At 32.7% G+C, this 23,811-nt stretch overlaps 1 protein-coding gene across 1 annotated transcript in view; it reads left to right on the top strand.

Moving 5' to 3' along the window:
- The first annotated feature begins 3,511 nt into the window (after positions 1 to 3,511).
- LOC143190979 (uncharacterized) overlaps positions 3,512 to 23,811 on the top strand; it is a 30,169-nt gene continuing 9,869 nt past the window's right edge. Inside the window, exons 1-4 of the mRNA XM_076395603.1 lie at positions 3,512 to 3,860; positions 13,892 to 14,595; positions 18,786 to 19,333; positions 22,131 to 22,743. Of these exons, the coding sequence (XP_076251718.1) occupies positions 3,579 to 3,860; positions 13,892 to 14,595; positions 18,786 to 19,333; positions 22,131 to 22,743 (2,147 nt within the window). The 5' untranslated portion in view covers positions 3,512 to 3,578. The remainder of the gene's footprint in view (positions 3,861 to 13,891; positions 14,596 to 18,785; positions 19,334 to 22,130; positions 22,744 to 23,811) is intronic.

Genomic DNA, 23,811 nt, shown 5'->3' with positions numbered 1-23,811 from the left:
AGCATATCTGTTATTCTGAGAGATGTCTTAAAAAAACACATAAATTTTAAACGTTTCAACTGCCCAGTCCATAGCGATTTTGAAGACCACATTTTAAATCTTATTGTCAAATGTTCATTGTATTTTTGGGTTAAACAAGTTAATTCAATATTAACAGGGAAGGACTTAAAGTTTACCTTCAGTATAGCACAAATACAAGATAGAACTCTAATAGATCCTATAAAATTGATGGCACTAAACAAATACGAAAAAGGGAGCAGGCGTTATAGAAGAGTATTTTAATTATTTTGTCTGGAGTATGGGGCTTTTAATTTTTTTTATTTACATTTTTGTAGTTTATTTATTTTTGCTTTTTGCAATTATGTATATTTCTGTTGTTTTTTATTATTATTTATATTATTTACATTTATGTATATTTGTATAGGATTTTATTTTAATAAATTAGTTTTTTAAATTAAATTCGATTTTCATTCAAATATTATTGGCCAGCAAATGTGACGTCATAAAATAGTCACGTGAAATGGCTGACCAATCAAAGCAAATTATTTTCCTTACAGGATTCTATATAATATTTTTAAACTAACCAATCAAATTCACGTTGTCAGCGCCACCAATGATTGGACTAAACAAGATTTTGCCCCACTACTTAGCATTGTAGTTGCACACCCCTGATTGTAGATTAGTCAAATGTCATACCCGGTTGAAAGCTTGTGACTACTGTTCTACTGTCAAGTCGATTGTTGAGTAATGTTTTCGAAACCTAAACTGGAAATCTGACATTTCTCTAAATGGTTTAATACGTTTTAACAGCAATTCCTCAAATAAGTTTGATATCGCAGGTAGCAGCGGAATAGGCCTGCAAGATCCGATTTGTTCTGTCGATTTGTCACGGTTTTTAAGCATAATTATTTGAGTAACAATGAAGCAATCCAAAACATGCTCCGCCCGATAGCTTCCAAATAGCCTTTATCATCTGATAAATCAATCGTTTTTAACCTAAGATGGTAAGTTAAGTTTGATTTTCCGACTAAACAGTACAGATTTTCTTCTAGATGTTTCCAATTAAATCTACCAACGAGATGGATGTCGAGATTTTTCGAGGTGTCTCATTAACATGTTATTTTAATTAACAGGTTTCGTGCTATTAAGCTATATCTCCTTCGATTATCACTTGTAGTTTTCCAATAACTCTAGTTTTTTTTTAAGATACGACTCTAGCAATCTTGTTCCAAATGCCATACAATTTACATGCATCATTAATTTTAGAATAAATAGGTAACATAAAAAATAGGAATAAATAGAAGTTATGAAAATCTTAAAGAAGATAGTTTCTTAGATCTATTTTAGACTCTCCTTTTTACTAACTAGAATTTATGTGGCTTACCAACTGGCGATCGGCTAACTTCAAAATCATCCCAGATGACATTCACTCTTCCCCAACCTGGTTATTAGCGTAACTGGGATTATTTTCCTTGTCGGATTTTACTTGTTAAACAAAAAAATTGTGTGCACGGTCGTATTATCGTGCATATCATCTTGGAATATGCCAATGTTTAGCAGAAATATGCTAGTTATAATAATAACAACATCATTGAGTATGTTGATATATTCATTAATTTAGTTCGCAGTAATCCGTCAAGAGATGTGATTGAGAGGACCAGCTGAAAACTACGGTATTGCCGCCCAAATTAAAACGGAACCTCCCCCATGTATCCCCCATTCATTCTATAATACCAAATCTTTCACTTATTAGGTGTTCAAAAATTATCGATGCACTAGTTTTTTCGAAGCTGTTTTGGCTGCGGTTATAATGAATTTGGCAATCACAGCCGTTCCATGAACGTTAGCTTTGTGGAACTTCCGACGTATGTGTGTTTTGTAGAAACAATGTTATTCAAGAGTGTTGAGTTCTGCTGTCCCTGCTGTATGTAGCATTAGTTTTACTTTTTTTTGCTCACAATGCTTTTTAATGTTGGTCGATCTATCAGTTAACTTTCACCCACTATTCCTGTCCTTTGATGATGTTTCTATGCTATATTGCTATAACTAATATACTCTAGATTCAGTACTCAGCCCAGATTTTGCCTATATTTCATGTATCCAAATTTAAATATATGACTCGGTAAAGTTATATTTAACATGACAATAACACTCTTCAAACAGATAATAAGAAATAGAAGAACTATAAATTAATTAAAAATAAAATATATTTTATATAGGGATGTAATGTACATATTTCAGTTCAAGGACATTCAAACTAAATTCAAGGTAAAACCCAAATTAATTTTACAAACTGTACTCTAATTTCCGTGGTCGACTTCTTGATTACAAAGTTTCGCAATCCTAATATTGACATTGACAAAATTTAAAAGACCAAAAATATATCAAAATGAACAAATCGATTAATCTGACAAAATATACCGTAAAATTAATTTTGAAAAGACACTTGCTGAAAGCCATCAATTAGAGAGGATGTTAAAATATTATAAATTGAATTGTTCTTACTAAGGGTATTGATAGGCATGAAAAATATCAATATTTCGATATATCGATATTTCAAAAAATATATCACTATATCGATATTTTTTCAGTATCCCTAGTTATTATACAAACGAGGGCAACGTGCAGATATCTTATTTGTCGCTTTTATAAAAAGATTAAGCTGCTCTTTGTTATAGAACATATTAACACATATTTAATATATGATAATATCAATGTATAGATACTAATCATATATAATGTTAAAAAATATAAGTTTTAAATACATTTTTATAAGACCACACACTGATTAAAATTTATCAAAAATACTTATCAAAAGGCTGAAAACACATTTTATCATTACTAGTTTATTTTTCTTTTATTTTTAGTACGATCAGTAAAGAGACATTGGCTGATTTCTGTTAATGAACTTCTCGATTATTATTAAAACAACAACAAAAATAACATCATATTTAAAGTGCTACTGAATGAATTTAACAATCACTTGATAATTGAAGGCCAAGTTTAATGATTCTTTAAGATTATATATTAATATAAATATACTTACGTAAATAGTATTTTTAAGATTAATAGTTAATATAATGTATTTTAATGAGTATTGAAGATAATGAAAAGTAATAAAGATTAATAATTAGTATATTGATGATCATACAAAAATAATAATTAATTATTTATGTCTTGTTATTCTTTTAATATTGCACTGTCTATATATGACTTTTAAGCTTAACTATCCTGAATCCTCAAGGATATCAAAAATCGCAGCAATAACGGAATATATATATATATATATATATATATATATATATATATATATATATATATATATATATATATATATATATATATATATATATATATATATATATATATTCTGTCAATTTCATTTTGACGCATAGAGTAGTTCTCTATGTTTTGATAACAATATTCACGTTATCTATAATAATATGCAGGTAAAAAATATTTGATTATGTGACCTAGTGTATTTGAATATATCTGCCACTTAGATGTCAGTTGACGTTATCAAAATTGTGTTGTTTTTATTATTACTTTCATTTTATATTTAAACAACTCTAAATAAAATGAAGAACAAAAAGAAATCCCAACCAGAAAGGGTTAAATCATCGGTGAAAGATTTAATGGAGTCTTACAGCCCAAATAAATCCATTGGTAGGGTACTTCCAACGTCGACAAAGAAAGCCGACAACGTTTTTGATTCATATAGGCCGAACAAAGAGTGTGTAGATTATACAATTTCCGAAACGTTCACGAAATTTCAATCCGGTGATGTTAAAGTTAATGTGAGACAAACAACAGCAACTTATAAAGACATTCCTGAAGAAATTTGTAAGAAAAAGAAAAAGGTAACATATATATTACTTATCTATTTAGTGTATGAAAATGGTAGTTTACATAGTATTGATAAATTGATGCCTTGAAATGCAGAGTTTTAACCCAAATTTCATTAATATATAATATATTGATATATCATTAATACATATCTATGTTATATCTATTCTAATCGTCCAGTGCCTCACAAAATCACAATTTATAGTTTACATGCGAATGTTCATATATCCAAATACAGTACGACAGCAAACAGGCCTCGTTTTTCATGTCTCGTAACGCTGGAAATGTGGCTCTGGTGAACGATAGTGTTGCACAGTTTTCAGACACATCAATTCGGACACATGGTTCTCAGTTAAGGCGAATTTTCAAAACTAATTTGAAAAGTTTCCCGTACAAAACTCAATTAGTCCAAAAATTGCTACCGAGAGATCCTGATCAACAAGTTGACTACAGTAATGCAATCCTAAGGCTGTCTGGTGAAATTGAAAATTTTTATCTAAATTGATAATGACCGATGAAACCCATTTTCTTCTCAGTATCCACGTCAATAAAGAGAACAATCGGTTTTGGGGAACATAACATCCTCAGTTAATTCATGAAACATCATTGCATCTACTAAAAGAACTCTATGGCGTGGTATTCATACTGGAAACACTATTGGTCCATATTTTTTTTAAAATGATTAAGGTGTTATATCTGAACTGTACCAAGACATAAATCCAGATTTTCTTGAGCCTGAAATGGAAGAGCAAGGACTAGAGGACATGTGGTTTCAGCAAGATGGGGCTGTGGCCACACACATTGTGGTGGCATTCACAACTCGTGCAACAATTCAATTATTAAATGACGCCTTCCACGAAGACTAATTTCGCGAAGTGGAGATTTAGCATGGCCAGCCAGATCTCCTGATTAAACAGCACCAGAGTTTTCCTTATGAGGTTTTTTAAAATCAAAAGTTATATATGAATAAGCCCCAAACGATTCTATTCGTCACGAAATTGAAGAAATTCAGCCTCATCATATCATATATTGATATCACCATATCATTGAAATATGGAATGGGATCTCAAATTTTAGTGCACAATAAATTATAATACAATAAAACATAAAACCATAAACAATTTATTAAATTCCAATAATCCACAGCTCAGAAGCTTCAATCCACCTTACATCTTGTACTGCGATGCTTGTGTCAGGGATTCATATATTATAGGTGTTTTTAAAACATAGATTTTTCCTTATTCCAAAAGATTATGGCCAGGGAACTTTGTGCATTTCAATCCACCTTAGACAACGCTACAGTTTACACTATTTAATTTTAAAGAAAAGAAGTGGTTGTTTTTTCGAACTACTGTAAGAACGATATTGCCGACCCAATCATATTTTAATATAAACAAAATATTATATATATAAAATACGAATCAAAAATTAAATAAACGAAATAAAAGTCATAGTCTTATTCCAAATCCCTGCACACTAATCAAAACTCAAACACTCAAGATTCAAACAATGACTGCAGAACGCTACTGCTAGTTTATCAAAAAGCTCGAAGAACTTATTCACAAAACACCATGTATTGGGTAAAGAAGTACAATTTAACATTGTTTCCATTACTCAGAAAATATTCTTCAACCTGAGTTGGCGTAAAACCAACAATATACGCTTTTTTATTCGCTGATACAAATATAATATATAATTCGTTATTCGCTATTGGTTTATAGAAAAGTATTTATTTATATAAATTCAATAACCTTGCGTTTATGCTTATTTGAAGCACATTCTTTAAAGCAGCATTGATGTTCTTTTGTTTTGATCACGTCAATGTTTCGCAATATCAACAAAGAAATGGTTGAATATCATTTTATACTTATATGTTAAACATAGACAAGACAGACAGACTGACAAGACCTTTAATTTGTTTTTTAGTATAAATTAAGCTCTAAATAGTTGTTCAAAAGTTCTTCTAACATTTTTCTAGAACAGAATTTTACCCAATTAATCTTGAATATTTATCCTTTTAACATAGTTTCTGTCTATTCTAACCAGTTGGTCTGCAAACCTGCAAACTGAGTCTTGCAATCTCCCGGTTAACTATTAAAAGCAAGTGCAATTAGCGGCACTCTATTAAAACAAATTGATGATATATCTTAAAAAGATATTATCTTATAATTTTCTGATGCATTCTAGTAATTAATGGAGTTAATTAAGGCGGGCCTTTTCACTTTAACTTACCACAACTTGTGTTAAGCTGTACCCCTTTAAATATCTAGAGTATATACTATTTCTCTATTTTAGGACGATGTTAATGTAGGTGTTGAACGGCCTTCAAGTATATTAGGTCTTCAAAGCTTGTACGACCAAGTTCTAACAAATTAACTTATTATTTTTTCAGTAGGCCAACTCCCTAAACTCACTAAACGATATTCACTTTTCTATTGTTAAAGATCTACTTATACCTAAATTTAAATGACAAATATTTGTAAATAAACAATCAACTGAGAAATCTAAATCTAAAATGGAATCTAATGGGATATTGGACACATTCGCATGCAGGTGAATTATTAAAATGATTGTTGACTAATAATGTTCCACAGAGTTATTGTAATAGCAGTTTGATTTAAACATTAACAAATATTAGACAACAAGCTTAGGAAATGCACATTGATGTTAACACATGTGCTAAAAAGTCCCGGGCTTAACAAAGAAAACGCGTTTTTTATTCAAAATTATCTTTATTGATCAACGTAATCTCTATCAAGAGCCACACAATCATTCCACTGCCGCTCTAATATTTCAATAACACTTTTATAGAATGATTTATCTTTTGCCTGAAAATAGGCTTGTCACCAGTTACTATCCACGCGGATAATGATGGTTTTGATTCCTGAGTGAAGTAATGGATCCGTTTTTCATCGATTATCACATATTGACGCAAAGAATTCCGTTTAATCAAACACTGTTCAGAATCATCAACACTTTCTTGTTTTTGGTCAACAGTGAGCAAACGCAGCACCCACTTTGAACAGAGCTTTCTCATAGCCAAATGCCCAAGCAATATAAAACCAACACATTGTTTTGATATCTTTACAATGTTAGCTAACTCACGCAACTTCACTTTTCGATCATTCAAAACTATATTGGTTTTTTTATGGTCCCTTATGTACTTTTAACTATTATTATTTTATTATTATTACTATTCTTTTATACTTTTTGTGTTACCCTCTTATTTGGAGGTCCACTCTGTTCTGCATTATCGGTGTCTTCGCCGCCATGTTTGAAGTCAGCAAACCAACGCTTAATTGTTGTTTCTGATGAAGCGAAGTCCTTAAATCACTTGTCAAGTCATTGCTTCGCTAGAACCGTATTTCCTCCCATCAAGAAGCAGTATAAAATTAAAAAACGAAATTGTTTTTGATCCATTGTTTAAAATAACAAAAAGAGTATCACTCTTATCACAATGTCACCCTCACAAACTTATGATCACTGACTCATATCAGGAAATTTTAATAGCTTTCTTTTAAAGGTTATTATTAATTGAAAAAGCGGTGAATGCAATGAAGCTGGCGCTATCTATATGTTAAGCCTGGGACTTTTCAGCCCATTAGTTATCAATATTGCACTAGTCCCATCTAGTCAAATATGTAATAAAAAGTCTGATCTAAATTCGTGCATCTATTTTATTAGATCAAAATGTCGTCTGTATCTAAGGATAGCACAGCATAGGAGAGGCCTGGTAATATAAATGGAAAGAATTTAGTAGTTTTTAACCATGCCATAAATCTGATTGTATTGTTTTCTTGACTTTATTGTTTGTTGTTGTTGGTATAAGGCTATAAAAAATATTCAACACATTTTTAATAATTCAAAAACGACGTTAATATTCCACTCAGTTATTTGCCTGGTTAAATGGCAACAGGATGCTATCAATTTATTTATATAAGTATTTTCAACTACGATCTGACATTATTATCTGACAATAATTTATCAGATTTGCATTTCTTCTAAGGAATATTTAGGTTTCCCTGATATATTTTTATTCGTGTCATAATAAAATGATGATATTATGTTATACTAGGGCACATACCAGATATAACATAACGGAATTTCTTAAAATGCATTCTAACTATTACCCATAAACATTCTAGGTCAAGTTTAACTCTTCGATAGCTCCATATATTTGAGATATCCCGATATATTATATTATACATCGACAATTTCTATTTACGGTAAATAAAAGATGTATATTTAAATATATGATGTATTTTTATAAGCAACATCTTTTAGCGAAAATGCAAAATAAAAAATTAGTAATATTGAATTATTCTATGTATACAGACGCTAATCATAGAATAATACTTTCGTTGTAATCTTCTGTCGAAGCACTTTTAGAAATCTATGGTAGTGCTCCATCATATTCCAATTGTCTTTAGATTTCAACGATTTCAGTGATGATTTTGGTCTCAATGACGTAGATTAGCCTGGAAGACCAAAATAGTTTGTACTGAATGAGTTGCAAGGCTTTTACGAAAACCCAGCTCAAACTTTCAAAGCCTTGTCACAACCTAACAGTTCCAAACGTTTACATATGATGAGAAAGACCTAGAATGAGGGAAAAAGGCTACCGCACGAATTGACTGAATTTTCCCACACCCTTCAGATAAATTCAATACTAGATGCTAGCTAATTATAAGCAAATTTGTTTACTTATTGCAGTTGTATGAAGGGTACAATATAGTTCTGGTATTTCACAAGTAGTTTGCCTCCATGTCACACCATGATAACATCCTTTTGCAGTAGTAACTTTTCAATGTTAAGTCAAAAATAAAATCACACTCTTTACACATCAGATTTGAACAATGTGACGATGTTTTAAGACCAAAAAACATTTTCAAAAAAATTCGAACCTATAAGAAAGAATGATGGCTGAACGCTTTTGAATTATCAATGATAGTTTAAGCAAAGTAAATTTTGTACATGTTTATTTTTATTTTAAATAAAATATCCTAAATACTTCTACCCTTCCACTTTCTTAATTTATTTCCAGCCAATATTTAACCTTATTTTTATAAGTTACGTTAATATAATTTATATTATTAATTATTTGTATTTATATCTAGGTTAGTATATCGAAATAAGTATATTTCTATGATATTGAACTATTCTATGCAATAAAAAACATATCCAATAAAATATTAAATTAAATATAAGTAATAATAAGTAGACACATTAGTTTCTTATAATAATAAGTAGAGTTTTTTTTTTAAATATTGAACATTACATCATGTTTTAGTAGGTTATTTACCTGCACCATGTTGACATCGTGCCAAAATTCCTATATGTCCGCTCACGTATTCTTGTCCTATTGCTCATACTATGTTTCATTTTTTTTCTAGGTAAAAAACAAATACGATATAACAAAAAACAAATGAATACTAATTTAATCGTTTCTTTGACTTGAAAATATTTCGTACAATCTCGAAATATTCCTAACATGAAAATGAATCTTTACATATTTATAACTAGTTTACTGTAATTTTCATAACAATAATAAATACGTAATGTATTTATTGCTATTAGAATAAATCTATGTATTAATATTAATGAAATATTTTTTAAGGTTGAATAAAATGTACTAAAATATCTGTAAATAGAACATATCTAATTTAAATGGTAAACGTGGAAGGCTTATTAAAGTTAATCATATTTAAACGTTGGATAAAGTAAAATACTGTATTTCTTATTTATATGATTTAATTAACGGCACTTACAGAACTAAATATATTTCGGGCTTCTATTGGTTGTTTATAGTATGTACTTATACATAAATTAAATCAACTAACTCGTTAACAAATTCATTTCTATAAGTAATGACGATATATAAGCTATTAAGAATTAGGTAATAAGTTTATATATTCTATTCCAATACTAGTCTGAATTATTAATTAAATTTTAAGTTATTTTAAGTTTTATTATAATATTCTTGATAGAATATGTTAACACTCAGGTCTGCAAAAATTGTTTCAGTATTAACTGATTTCTATACATTTTGCAAAGTTGAAAACAAAAATAATATGGAAAAAAATCCATGACGTCAGGAATTGGTTTATTGCACCAATCTAGAAAGTATGATGGATGGATTTAAGATCCAATACGATATAGCACGATGGCGTATTTTCAAAAATTCATCAAAAAGAAGCCTTGGAGCAGTTCTGCTTCACAATGGCTGTTTTATGTTCCCATCCCTGTAGGTTATTCCGTACACCTTAAATAAATCTGCAAGAACTTTTGAAATGCTTTTTCACAAATTGCAATATGAAGAATTTGAATTTAACAAACTTCCTTGCCTTTTGAGTCTATGATATTGCAGAGACTGTCGCCAAAGGTGTTGTGAAAATGTGAAAAGAATCCACAAAGAAACACTGGTACCTCCACATAAAATAATTTTACCGCCGCTACACATAAAAACGGGATTGATGAAGAAAACTGTAAAATCACTTCTCAAAGATGAAGATTGCTTCCAATATATAGTTTCAAAGCTTCCAGCTCTTTTTTTAGGCAATCATAAAAATCCTAACTATATGGAGGAGATGGAGCGTCTCCATGATATATTACTGTCGGAATATTATTTTAGACATAATTTATTTATATGTATACTTACTTTTATCAACCTCGAAAAAATGTTTTTTGTCGAAACAAAAGTGTTTGTAGTGGAAATACAAATGATAAAAGACTTCAGTGTAATTAATAAAAATAATTATAACAAAAATCCATCCGTCACATGGGAGAATAATATTATTTTTAATGAACTTTTTCCGCTATGAAAATGATCATATGCAAGCCTTGCAAATTAATGCTGTCTAAGAATGCGATTCAAAATAAAAACATAAAGCCAAAAACACCAACGAAGTACGTGACTCTCGAAAAAATTTACCCCCTCGAAAGTTTTAATTAGAAAGGGTACTTTATGTTTCAAGTATGAGAAGCATAGGGAGAACTTTATGGCAGCTACGTGTGAATAATTAAACATAATATCAGGTTAATTATATTATGTAACAAATAATTTTATTAATCATAATATTAGAAATTATAATTTTTGCTTATAAAAACATTTTAGAAATTTTAATTTTTAAATAAATATATTTAAGTTTATCTCAAGATTAATGTGACCTATTTATTCAGTTTGTCATTATATTATAATTCTCAAACCTAGAAGAAAATCAGAAATTTTTAGGAAACTGTACATCAACAACGTGAAAATAATTACAGAAGAAAGAATTATTATTCCAAAGAAGCAATTTGGTTTTCATGACAAACATAGAATACAAACTTAAATGATATAAAATATTGATCGGTTACATTTCTCGGTACACAGAGGATGAACAAAAATATACAAACACCTGACATATACAGAATGTTTATTTATTAAAGGTATTGAAACCCATCTGCTTTTGAAACGGCTGAAGATCTTCTCCCAATTGGTTAGTAAATTGTCTAAATAGTTTCAAAGGAATATTGTCGCTGTACAAAAACATGTGCCAATTGGTTCAATGATTGAGTATGATTGAATGATCTAATGATGGATGATGGAAATCTACACCCTAACTGCTCTTAAACTCCCCTATAATGGGTCGATTCTGTTGAGGTCTGGCGATTGTGCTGGCCAAGGAAGATGTTTGATGATATTCTGATGCTCTTTTCGGTTGTGGTCATGGACGTCATGATATCATCATGGAATATAGCAAGGCTTGGCGAAAATATGCGGGTCATAGTAAGATTGAAACCATGAATATCTTTGAAGATGTCGAGAAATTAATTCGCAGTAGCCAGGCAAGCGACGTGAATGAGAGAACCAACTGAATATCACAACATTACCGCCCACATCACAACGGAACCTTCCCCATTCTTGATTGTAGGAAACAGTTACTCCAGTACATAGGCTTCTTTTGGGGTTCTCCATACATAGACTCTCCCTTTTGTAGGAAAGAACATAAAGGATGTTTCATCGGACCATACCACATTCTTCCAATCATCAAGTATACTGATTTTATGAACATTACACCGCTTCTTTCGCAGCTTAGCGCTGGCTTCTATTACAAACAACGGAAGGACTGTGGTGTTTCGTAACGACAGCCCTTCCATAAATGGTAGTCTTCTGGTGGTCCTGCTTTCCCTGTCACTTTTGCGCCAGATGTTTTATGTTATCTGGCCACAGTCCTTTATAGTCTTGGTCGGTCTCTGTTAGTTAACTTTGAGTTATACGCTGTGTTCCTTTTAGTTGTTAATATCGTATGCAAGATATAATAAAATAGGATATAATATCGTAGATACTATCACAGACGTTTCCGCCAATCAAGCACCAACAATTTATCATCTTACAAAAAAAAGGTTGAAAGATTTCATTATATTGTTGTTGAGCTTAACAGCCAAATCAAAATTAATGAAAAGTGACTCGCAAACATGGTTAATCATATATATTTCAGATATTTTAAAAAATAAATCTATTATTGGCAGGAAATTTGAACATGCGATATATGAAATAAAAATGGAGACCATATTAGGTATTTTCCTGAATATTATTTTGTATTTTCGTAATTTGAGGGAATTTTAACTCCCTAATATCTGAATTATTCGCCTAAAACTAGCTTTGCGTAACAAATAACAGGGCAATTGAAAAGTCCCGGCATCCCTGCCACATAGATGGCGCTACTAGAATTAAATCCATATGTTTTTTAGTTAGCCTTAAACCTCAAAAGATGCGTGTATAAATTTGACAGCTATCGGATAATTACTTTGTGAATTATAGCATTTTGAGTGAAGTAACTTTTGTTATTGTGAAAAAAAATGGATAAAAAGGAATTTCGCGTGTTGATAAAATATTGCTTTTTGAAGGGAAAAAATACAGTTGAAGCAAAAACTTGGCCTGATGCCGAGTTTCCGGTACTGCCCCAGGAAAATCAACCATCAAGGATTGTTATGCTAAGTTTAGACGTGGTGAAATAAGCACCGAAGACTGTGAACGCAGTGGACGCCCAAAAAAGGTTGATACCAACGAAATCATTAAAAAAATTCACAAAATGATTTTGAATGGCTGTAAATTGAAATTGAATGAATAAACAAACACTCTAAAGATATCAACTGAACGTGTATATCATATAATTCACGAATATTTGGGTATAAGAAAGCCCTGTGCAAAGTGGGTGCCGCGCGAGCTCACTTTTGATCAAAAACAACGACGAGTTGATGATTCGGAGCAATGTTTGAAGATGATCGAGCACAATAAATCCGAGTTTTTTCGTCGATATGTGACAATGGATGAAACATGGCTCCATCATTTCACTCCGAAGTCCAATCGACAGTCATCCGAGTAGACTGCACACGATGATTGACTACCTTGAAAAAGGAAGGACCATCAACAGCGACTATTACATAGCGTAATTGGACAGTTTGAAGGACGAAATCGCCTAAAATCGGCCGCATTTGAGGAAAAAGAAAGTGCTGCTTCACCAAAACAATGCACGTGTCACAAGTCAGTGAAAACGATGGCAAAATCCATGAATTGGGCTTCGAATTGCTTCCTCGTCCGCCGTATTGTCCAGATCTGGCCCCCAGCGACTATTTTCTGTTCTCAAATCTCAGAAGAATACTCGCTGGGAAGAAATTTTCGTCGAATAAAGAGGTGATCGGCGAAACTGAGATCTGTTTTGCAGCAAAAGACAAATCGTACTACAAAAAGTTAGAGGGTCGCTATAATCAAAGAATCAAACCTTTGAAGGGAATTATGTTGAATAAAAAAACTAATTTTGCAAAAAAAATTTGTTTTACTATGGTAGTCCGGGGATTTTTCAATTGATCTGTTATAAAATAATTAAAAATTATTTAATACATTTATTTAATAAATTTAAAGGATATTTTAATAATATAATTTTTGTGATAAAAGCAGCAATATATATTTTAAAACCAAAATTTTTTTATAAATATATTTCACAACGGTTATATATATATATATATATATATATATATATAGTCATATATTTTTATATTTTAGATAAAACATTTCAGTGGAGGGCCACCTCAATGGCAATTCATTGACGAGTTATGGAGAGAGCGTCGCGATGAGATACTTGTACAAGTCAAAGCTGAAAATAAACGACTATTACGACACAAGAAATCACAAGATCGTCATAAATTTAAGAACGCTCATCGAAAGGTCCAAGAACTTTGTGGGCCCGTATGGTACATGGAATTAAGTCCGAACCAATTAAAATGCATCAACACATTACGGGATAGTATCAGAAAGGACATAAAAAAACAAACGACCGAAAATACCCATGATGTTTTAGTTGGATTGGGTCTGGTGATGAGATCGTGGACTATTAATATACAAATAGCTTTAATGCACAGTTGCGAATGCCCAACAGAGTTCTTATTGGTTCTATATCAGATTATTAACCCCAAAAGGAAATTTTATTCGCTAAATGACCGTTTACTGTTATCGGCTGTGGTTCATTTATGTATGACGCAAACTTTACGTGAGCTCCATGTACGTATACCGTCGCCTCCACGGACTAAACAAACTATCGATAAACCGATAAAGAAAGATGTTAAAGTTCGACATAAATCTCCATACTTGGAATCGTTAACCTTTAACCCTCCCCCTCCGAAGCATTCGGGATTGTACAAGAATAACCACATACAGCGGCCAGAAAGTCCATACTTTTCTTATCTATATTTCTATGAATTAGATAAAATGTAAGTACTAACAAATTTTTAAATACTGTTTCAATATACAAGAAGGCTATTTTTTATTAGATGCTTACATGAACTCTGATTTATTTATTTTTGCACTTTAAAAATACATTTATTGAGAAAAATACCTTCATCAGTAATCAATCAATCATGATCTTTAATTAATCAATTTAATGATCAAACGATAAAAATATTGCTCAGCTGCATTCCCCCATATGTATCAAGCTTTTGGTAATGGGTGGCACACTGGGTTAAATTTAAAAATTTACTACCACCGTGAAAAATCAACTACCAAAGTGATATCTCAAAGACAGACATTTTATTGTGAAACAAGGTGATGAATACACTGAACTACATCCAACATATTCAGGTGTTCCACAGGGCTCATTGTTTTATCTCCTGTACCGACGTATAGCTGACGTACCGACCTCAAACACCATTACTGTGGCAAAATATGCAGACGGTATGACGATTTTATCATCTCGCGAGGATCCAATATCAGAATCAATGAACCTCCAACTTCATCTCAACAACATTAATTTTTAGTTGAAAACAGGGCGTATTAAGGCGAATGAGACAAAATCTACTCACTTGGCGTTCATCCTACATAGAAGGACTTCGGTATATCTTAATAATCATGCATCATGCTAGGAATGCATCTGGATCTTTATTAGAGAATATACTAGGAAATCGCACATAGCCATTCTTCAGAGATTCCAAAATAAAGTGCTACATGCCATCGGTGACGCCAGTAACAACCTAATTCAGCGCGATATCTCGCTGAAAACCATAATGAATGTGATTCTAAGTGTCAGTGATCAAAAGTACTCTGAAAGAGTGTCAGTGCAGCAGGATGCACTAGCCAAACAATTAATTTTGTATATGTCGTAAATATCATCAAATACTTATTAACCATTGGGCAGATTGTGGAATGATAACAGAATAATTAAAAACCAATCTTTCTTGATGATTTTCAAGGCATTTCAACATTTTTCTGGCAAAATTGCGATACTGTGTTTAGAGAATGATATATGTTTGGTAGCGACACATTCATTGATCTATTTTCTCACTTAGCAGCATTTAGAATACGTATACCAACCAAACCATGCTGCATCGATCTGAACAAGAGATAATCAGACGGCGCTATATCTGGTAAGGCGGAACTTCCCATTCTAACTGCAACAGTGTATCCTTCACCAGTTTTGCAGCGAGTAGCCGAGCGTTGTTATGTAAGAAGATGACTTTGTGTTTTTTACTCGCTATTGCTAGTCTTTTTCAACAATATGTTCAATTGAGGTTTGACATCTACAGTGACATTTTCATTTGGTTTTAGCAGCTCGTAATTCACTATACCTTGCTTGTCCCACAATATGTACAGCAAGGCTTTATGACCATGAATGGATATCGATGTGGATGGATCTCCTGTGCTAAGCCAAGACGCTTGGGATTGTTGTAGTAGATTCTATTTTCGTATTTAATTTTTTTTGCGTGCCAAATAAAGAAACCGCAATATTGAAACAGTTCGAAATGATATTTTCAGTCAATTCATCCTCCTTTTGGGTCTTTCCTATCACATGTAAAGGTCTGAAAGCAGCCGATTCATTAACTGCCAAACTGGAAGTTCTTCGAAGGTTTGTTGTACGCATCTTTTTCATCGCGATTATAAAAGAAAAACTGGTAGAGTAAAAACGACTTTATTTACAACAAAACTTATTAATTACAAAGATTAAACGAGTATAAATGGTTGTGACGACAACATTCATACTGTCATAGTGACACCAACTTTGCGTTCCCTTGACCAGTTTTTTATATGTTCTTGAAGGCTCGTGAAGACTTATGTAAAGACTGTATTTGACTACTGTGTAATTTGTATGAAGACTTTGTTTGATGACTATGTTAAGGTTCATATTACTTGTATGAAGGCTCTGTACACTCGTGTGACTATTTGTGTAATTAGACGGTTAGACCGCATTTTATCCTCCATTGCTCCTCCCTTGGTTACCTTCTACTGAGAAAAGGCTGACTTAACTATTCTTCTCGCAACCTGATGGTAGACTAGGTAGTAATTATTTTTAGGGTGGAAAATATCTATTCAGGGATGATTTCCTTTTTTTCATGATGACCAGCTAGAACCAAATAGTCTTCTGCTGATTTCGCTTCGGGTTCGGGGTATGAGTGTTTTGCGGACGACAGAGACCCTGGATTACAACTGGGATTGTCGTAGTTGGTTTACTGCCGAGGTTTGTGGATGTATAGGAATTTAATCAAGGTGTTGTCGTATTGTAAAGCGCCTATGGAGAACCTTACACTGAGAATGTTCGTGAAATTCTTCACATACGGGATGCCTGATTCGAGGTTAGTGTTGACGTTCCTCATAAACCATCGGTCATTGAGTAAAGCGCGGACTTTTTTGGAATGGATCACTTGGAGTAGTTCAAGTTGTCTCTCAGAGATATACCTGTACCACACCTGTGCTCCGTTGAGGCAGACTGGAGGGACTAGCATTTTGTACAGAATCGCTTTCTAGGGAATTAAGAGTTTACTTTTTCTGCAGAGGAGTGGTAATAGTAGGCTATACATGTCATTTTCTTTGCAAATATCATGCTGTATTTGGGCTGACCATTGGAATCTGCGGTCGAACTGGCGACCGAGGTATGAAACTTTCTGGAACCAGGGGATATGGACTTTATCAATTTGGAGGCGAAGGGCGCGGAACTCCTTCTTGCAGTTGAACAAAATAGCCTGTATTTTGCTCGGGTTTATCTGTAGCCGCCAAAATTTGTACCACGCTATATATATTCACTTGGGTCAGCTGGACAATAACCGGTTGTGAAAAAAGATATCATCTGCATAAAAGGCTGTGTGGGAAAGTTTGTTGAGTTGGAAATCAGCCATATAAAAGTTGAATAGGGCTGGGGCTAGTGAAGCACCTTGCGGAACACCTGTGGAAATCTGTTTATGAGAGGAGACTACGTCACCGATCCTCACTTGAAAGGACCTGCCATCCAAGTATGTTCTTTCAGGGATATTAGGTCATTAGGTAAACCAAGCTGTTTCGCTTTAAATATTAATCCGTGGTGCCATAATTGATCGAAAGCTTTGGAGACATCTAAAAAGATGGCTCCAGTTTTTCGACCTTTTATTAATGCTTGGTGAATTGCGGCTGTCACGCGGGCTGCTTGAGGAGGCATGAATGCTTGGCGCAAAAACCGAATTGTTCATTCGGGATTTTGTGATGTACGTCTGCACGTGTAATATCGCTTTTTCGGAAAGTTTGGAAGTGATGATTTCCTTATCTCGTGTAAAATATATACACCCAAAAATATTCTGCGATTCACAGTTCCTACGGGTTTCTAAGGTCAATACGATTCTCGATATATAGCTACTTATTTACACTATCGGAGATCTTTCAAGGGGTTGAAATGTTAATATATTCCGTCTGGCTCTTGGCATCTGTACTCTCGTTATCTCAAGCGTCTTGTTCGGTACTAAATATGCCTGGTTTCATTTCATCAGAGAAATTAACTTATCGCTCAAATAAATATGACATAAATAAACACTAAACACATAAATACATTAGACTCCTAAACTAATTTATACAGATTGAGCTAGTTTCATCCAATAAGTCTGTCATGTTCTGGTCAAAACCACCAAGTGCATCCATTAGGATATGATGAAGAAGCATCATCATGAGTTTATAAATTGTTTGATGAGCTTCACCAGCAGATTTCATCGAATAATAAAAGTAATTATTATCGAAAATGTTATTTTGATTCCATGCTCACCATATATTAACATATAATTAAATGATAATACTAAATAGAAAGCTGTAATTTGACGCTAAAGCATCGAAATTAGTACTTAAACAAGTTGTTAAACAGTTTTTTATATTGATATATCGCTAATCAAAGTACATGGAAGTGCCTAATACAATATCGTTACCAAGAGCACTAAAAATTGATTCTCGTACTTACACAAAAGCGATTTCCATATTCAAATTTAGACAGAATACAATGCTGTTTAGTATTTTTTTAGTATTTTATTAAACCGTCTATTCTATTCCACAACAAAAGCCAATTAAAATACTTATATTTTAAATATAAATTTAAGTACGAATAAAAAAATCTGTTCAAACAAAAAATTACACATTTTAAATATTAAATGCTTACTAATGAAATATATTCACTTTACAGATACAATAAATTTTGTTTCAATTATGCGCTACCTTCGAAAAATCCTGAAACACGAGCTCGCATTCAGGAGTATCAGCGCGCTCAAGAATTCTATTCAAGCTTAGAAGGAGTGAAGGAACAAATGTTGTCATTAATACCACCATCAACTTTGTTTGAATGTCCAAATATGCTGCGTCCTAGAACGTTTAATAGAGAATCAAAATCGGTTTTACCCCCTTTGTGCACAGTATGGGATTCGGAACCAGAAATATGTTTCTGCAATGAAAAAGTTACTCATGGCGGTTCGAAAAAACCAATGAAAAGCTGCTGCGAGAAAAAGGCTGAAAAATATTTGAAATCAATTTGCCACTGCGATGATTGCATTAACGAAATAATAAATAATAATTTGATTCGAATTAGTGGGGGAGTACTGGATGGGTCCGTATCGATCGTTGGAGGCACCCTGCCAACTAAAACATGTCAGTGCTACCAGGATTATAGAAATATGATTGTTGCTTCGGCTGCTAAACAACGTTTTCAAGATCAAGATGTCAAATATATTATTTCAGGTAAAATTATATTATTATTTTCCGAAACACTACTGTCCGCTTAGCTGACGATATTTTTCGTTCAGATATTGAAGATCTACGTTGTTCTAACACTAGTAACACTATATAGTAACCGATACTGTCAAAGAAACAGGTAAGCTTTTGCTTCGATGTCCTTCTCCTTTTGTTCTGATCTGAACATTTGTTGGGTTTGTCCCATCTTGGAAGACTTACAGGTTGAACGTATTTTTTAACATTTCCTTGCACCAGTTGAGCCATTTTTTGAACAAATATGAACAAACGCAAATGAAACTTATACTTGCACAGATATTGTAGCTTCTAACATCTAACAAGTCGTTATCTATCCCCCGTAACTTCACCTAACTGCTTTGTAACAATCAACCATTTTCTATGCAGTATCATTACTATTTGTATGACCGCTTTTAAATTAATAGTATTAGTCACTAATTATCACACTTATCACGCCATTTATCAAGCCACTAGATAATTTCACCAATTTTCTCCATCAAAATGTAATGTTTAATTAACGCGTGAAATAATTTTAAAAATCGCAAAAGTTGTTTCACTAAACTCACTATAAATTGCATACTGATACTGCAGCACGTATACACTGAATGTAAATTATATCCGAAAATATCCATAGTACCATCCACTCGTCAAACCCGAGACTGATTATTCCGAATTTAAAAAAGAAGTATTCTTTATATTTTTTAGTTATTTAATAAGCTGATTTATCCCTTTATTGCTTTTCAAGCAATAAATATTCTTCATGAGGATTATTAGAGTTGAAATCATTTTCTCAACATATTTTGAACTCTGATGACGATATCTCTTCGGGTATTGTTACTCGTTATCCTCCCAATCTATTATTAATATGTGTTAGTACAACAAATCCCTTAAATAGAAAAACAGAAGATGACCAATCGACGTTAAATAGTAATTATACCCAGTAACCGATCAATTGAAAAGTCCCCGGCCTACCATAGTGAAACACATTTTCTTGGCAAAATTAGTTTTTTTTATTCAACATAATTCCCTTCAAGGGTGATACAATAATTATACCTCCAACTTTTCAATACCATTTTTGTAGTACGATTTGTCCCTTGCTTCAAAATAGGCCTCAGTTTCGGCGATCACCTCTTCATTTGACGAAAATTTATTCCCAGCGAGCATTCTTTTGAGATCTGAGAGCAGGAAATACTTCAAATGCAGCCGTTTCTACATGTATATACACGTACATGTTCAGTTAATATCAACAATGAGTGTCTGCTATTTCATTCAATCTTAATTTACGGTCATTCAAAATCATTTTGTGGGTTTTTTTAATGTTTTCGTCGGTAAGGTTTCAAGGTAGTCAAAAAAAAAGTATCGACGCAAAAACTCGAATTTATTACGCTGGATCATTTTCAAACACTGCTCCGAATCATCAACTCGTTGCTGTTTTTGATCAAAAGTGAGCTCGCGCGGCACCCACTTTGCACAGAGCTTGCTCATACCCAAATATTCGTGAATTATATGATGTACATGTTCAGTTGATATCTTTAGAGTGTCTGCTATTTCATTCAATTTCAATTTACGGTCATTCAAAATCATTCAATTTCAATTTACGGTCATTCAAAATCATTCAATTTCAATTTACGGTCATTCAAAATCATTTTGTGGATTTCTTGAATGTTTTCGTCGGTAACAACCTCTTTTGGGCGTTCACTGCGTTCACCGTCTTCGGTGCTCATTTCACCACGTCTAAACTTAGCACACCAATCCTTGATGGTTGATTTTCCTGATGCAATGTCCGGAAACTCGGCATCAAGTGAAGTTTTTGCTTCAACTATATTTTTTCCCTTCAAAAAGGAATATTTTATCAGCACGCGAAATCTTTTTTATCAATTTTTTTCAGAATAACAAAAAGTTGTTTCACTCAAAATACTATAATTCACAAACTAATGATCCAACAGCTGTGAAATTTATACACGCATCTTTGGAGGGTTAGGGCTAACTAAAAAACATATGGATTGAATTCTAGTAGCGCCATAGATGTGTCAGGCGGGGGACTTTACAATTGACCTGTTATATCATAGTGGAAAGCTTTAACTGCAAGTTATTCCTATTAGGTACTTACCTGTATCAATTGATCAGCGATATCTATTGATGAAAATACGAGACTTCGAATACACCCAACTGCTAAACAACCTAACCCAACTGTTAAATTCAATTGTTTTATCGTTTCTCTACATAAAATAACAGTTTTCCATTTAGTGTTATTGAGTATTATTGAGTTATTCAGTGTATACAGACACTAGTCATGGGACTTTCAGAATTTTTTGACAATAATATACTTGACATTTTGCCCGAAACCAATCCAATACTTTTAGAAACTGCTCTGTCATATCCTAATTTTGATGTCAGTGGCAAAGAACGGCCTGAAAATCGGAACCAAAGGAAATTCGAAGACAATAAACTATAAGACTTATTAGGTAAAACTCCACCTCATACTCCCATATAGCTTTCAGACAGCTTAGCAAATAATGAGTAGTAGTTAACAGAGTAGAAAAAATACGAACACATCTTCGAAGTTCAAAAATTGACATCTTCGCATATTAATTTTTCTCAAAAGTTTTATAACGTATACCCAGGTGCTTTTATGTTATCAAATAACTCGATCTGTTTATATAACGTGTTTCTCTAATAATTCTACTAAAATACTTATTCAAAACAGCTTTTTTGTAACATCAACCTGATAAATATTGATAAGAATTGCATATTTATGTTAATTAAATTGATGTTTCATTACTTATAGGAATAACTATGACCAAAAACGGGCCAGTATACAACGTTACAAATGCAATTGGTAATAAAATATGTCTTTGCGATGAAATTAAAGCACGAAAACAACAGGTGAAACTAGCCAAAGAGAAACTGCTTACCAACGAGACCCAATTCGTTCTTGGTGGCGTTGTGATGACTCAAAATGGACCTGTTTACGTTTTATCAAATATTGTAGCTAGAAAACCATGCAAGTGCTTACTGATATACTACGATCAGTTGGAAGTGCTATCAAAACAGAACGAAATTCGAAAAAATCGTACTACATTCGTCAACAGCGGATTGGTTAATACGAACCTCGGTCCGGTTTTCTATTTTATGGGAATTGTAGATGATAACACGTATACAAAAGACTATAATTTAGATGACGCCGATGTTTGTTCTTGTATCATTGAGAAACCAAACTGTTTCACGCATTGTCAAAAATATTTTGAATACCAAGAAACGAATTCATCGAATGAACATAGTCCTTGCGTCTCGGAATCAACTTATAGCAGTCAAAGTCGTACATCGAGCTCTACAGACGAGGAAACATGTCCGTATTGTAGGCATTTTATGGTTATTATGGATTCAGATCAGCCCAGCTGGTAAGTAACAAATATTGCCTATTGAGTCTATTATATTTTGGTTGTCTATTATCTTTCGAGAATCTTCTTCCTTTTGCCAATTAGCACTTATAAAGCTTTAGGGTTTTGTAAAGTTTACTAGACTCACTCAGTCTCACATAATTTTTTTTCTTCATGCTGAAATGAAACGATTGTATGTCAATAACGTAAAGATTTGATAATGATGAAAACATTGCTAAGAATTTTTGATTAACTAACAGAGTAACCTGGTTCTTAAAGCTATTAAACATTGCTGGAAAAAAAGATATTTTTTTTGCAATTACCTACTTATATCTATTGTTAGGTCATCAGCAATATATTACATTATTATTTGTTCGGCCTTTACAAATATTGGGGTTTTCAACTGCTGAAGTCATATCTTTTCGAAAGATAATTGAGAGTCTCGCATGAAGCAACATTCTCAACACAAAGCTATTTCGACGAAAATTCCCCAGGATAATATCTTGGGCCCACTCCTGTATCTGCTCTACACTGCTGATGTCCCAATAACAAAAGATACATTTCAGTAGTGGCAAATGTTCCAATTTGTCAACGACACAGTTGTGGTAAAAGATATATTCTCTGCCTAAGGCTTTAGAGAAAGTACAAGTGACAAGCAACAAAATCTACAAATGGACTACAGATTGGTAAAATACAGCTTAATAACTCGATATCTGTCCATGTTAATTTTGCGTTGTGGTGAAATGACAAAGACCTATTTATATTACTTGACGAATACCCGATTCCTTAATCAGAATCAGCTAAATAACTCGACATCCATCTCGATGGTAGGTTAAATTGGAAATATCATGTTAAATAAAAAGCATAGCAGATCAGACTAATATTTAACAACTGTGCTAGTTATTCGGAAGATCTTCTCAACTTGATCTAACCTATGGGGTGCAAATATGGGGTTGCAGTAAATCATCAAACCAACTAGAAACCCAACATTGCCAAAACAAGGTTCTACGATTAATTACCAATGCTTATGGCTACGTAATCAACGAAGAGCTGCACCTCGAAATCAAATGGAATTGCGAAGTTATTCAA

Source organism: Rhynchophorus ferrugineus, unplaced genomic scaffold (assembly GCF_030347505.1).
Source record: "Rhynchophorus ferrugineus isolate W39M unplaced genomic scaffold, kcgeb_rfMv2 rfM2, whole genome shotgun sequence".
NCBI classification, from domain to species: domain Eukaryota; kingdom Metazoa; phylum Arthropoda; class Insecta; order Coleoptera; family Curculionidae; genus Rhynchophorus; species Rhynchophorus ferrugineus.
This window is presented reverse-complemented; position numbering and strand designations above follow the sequence as displayed.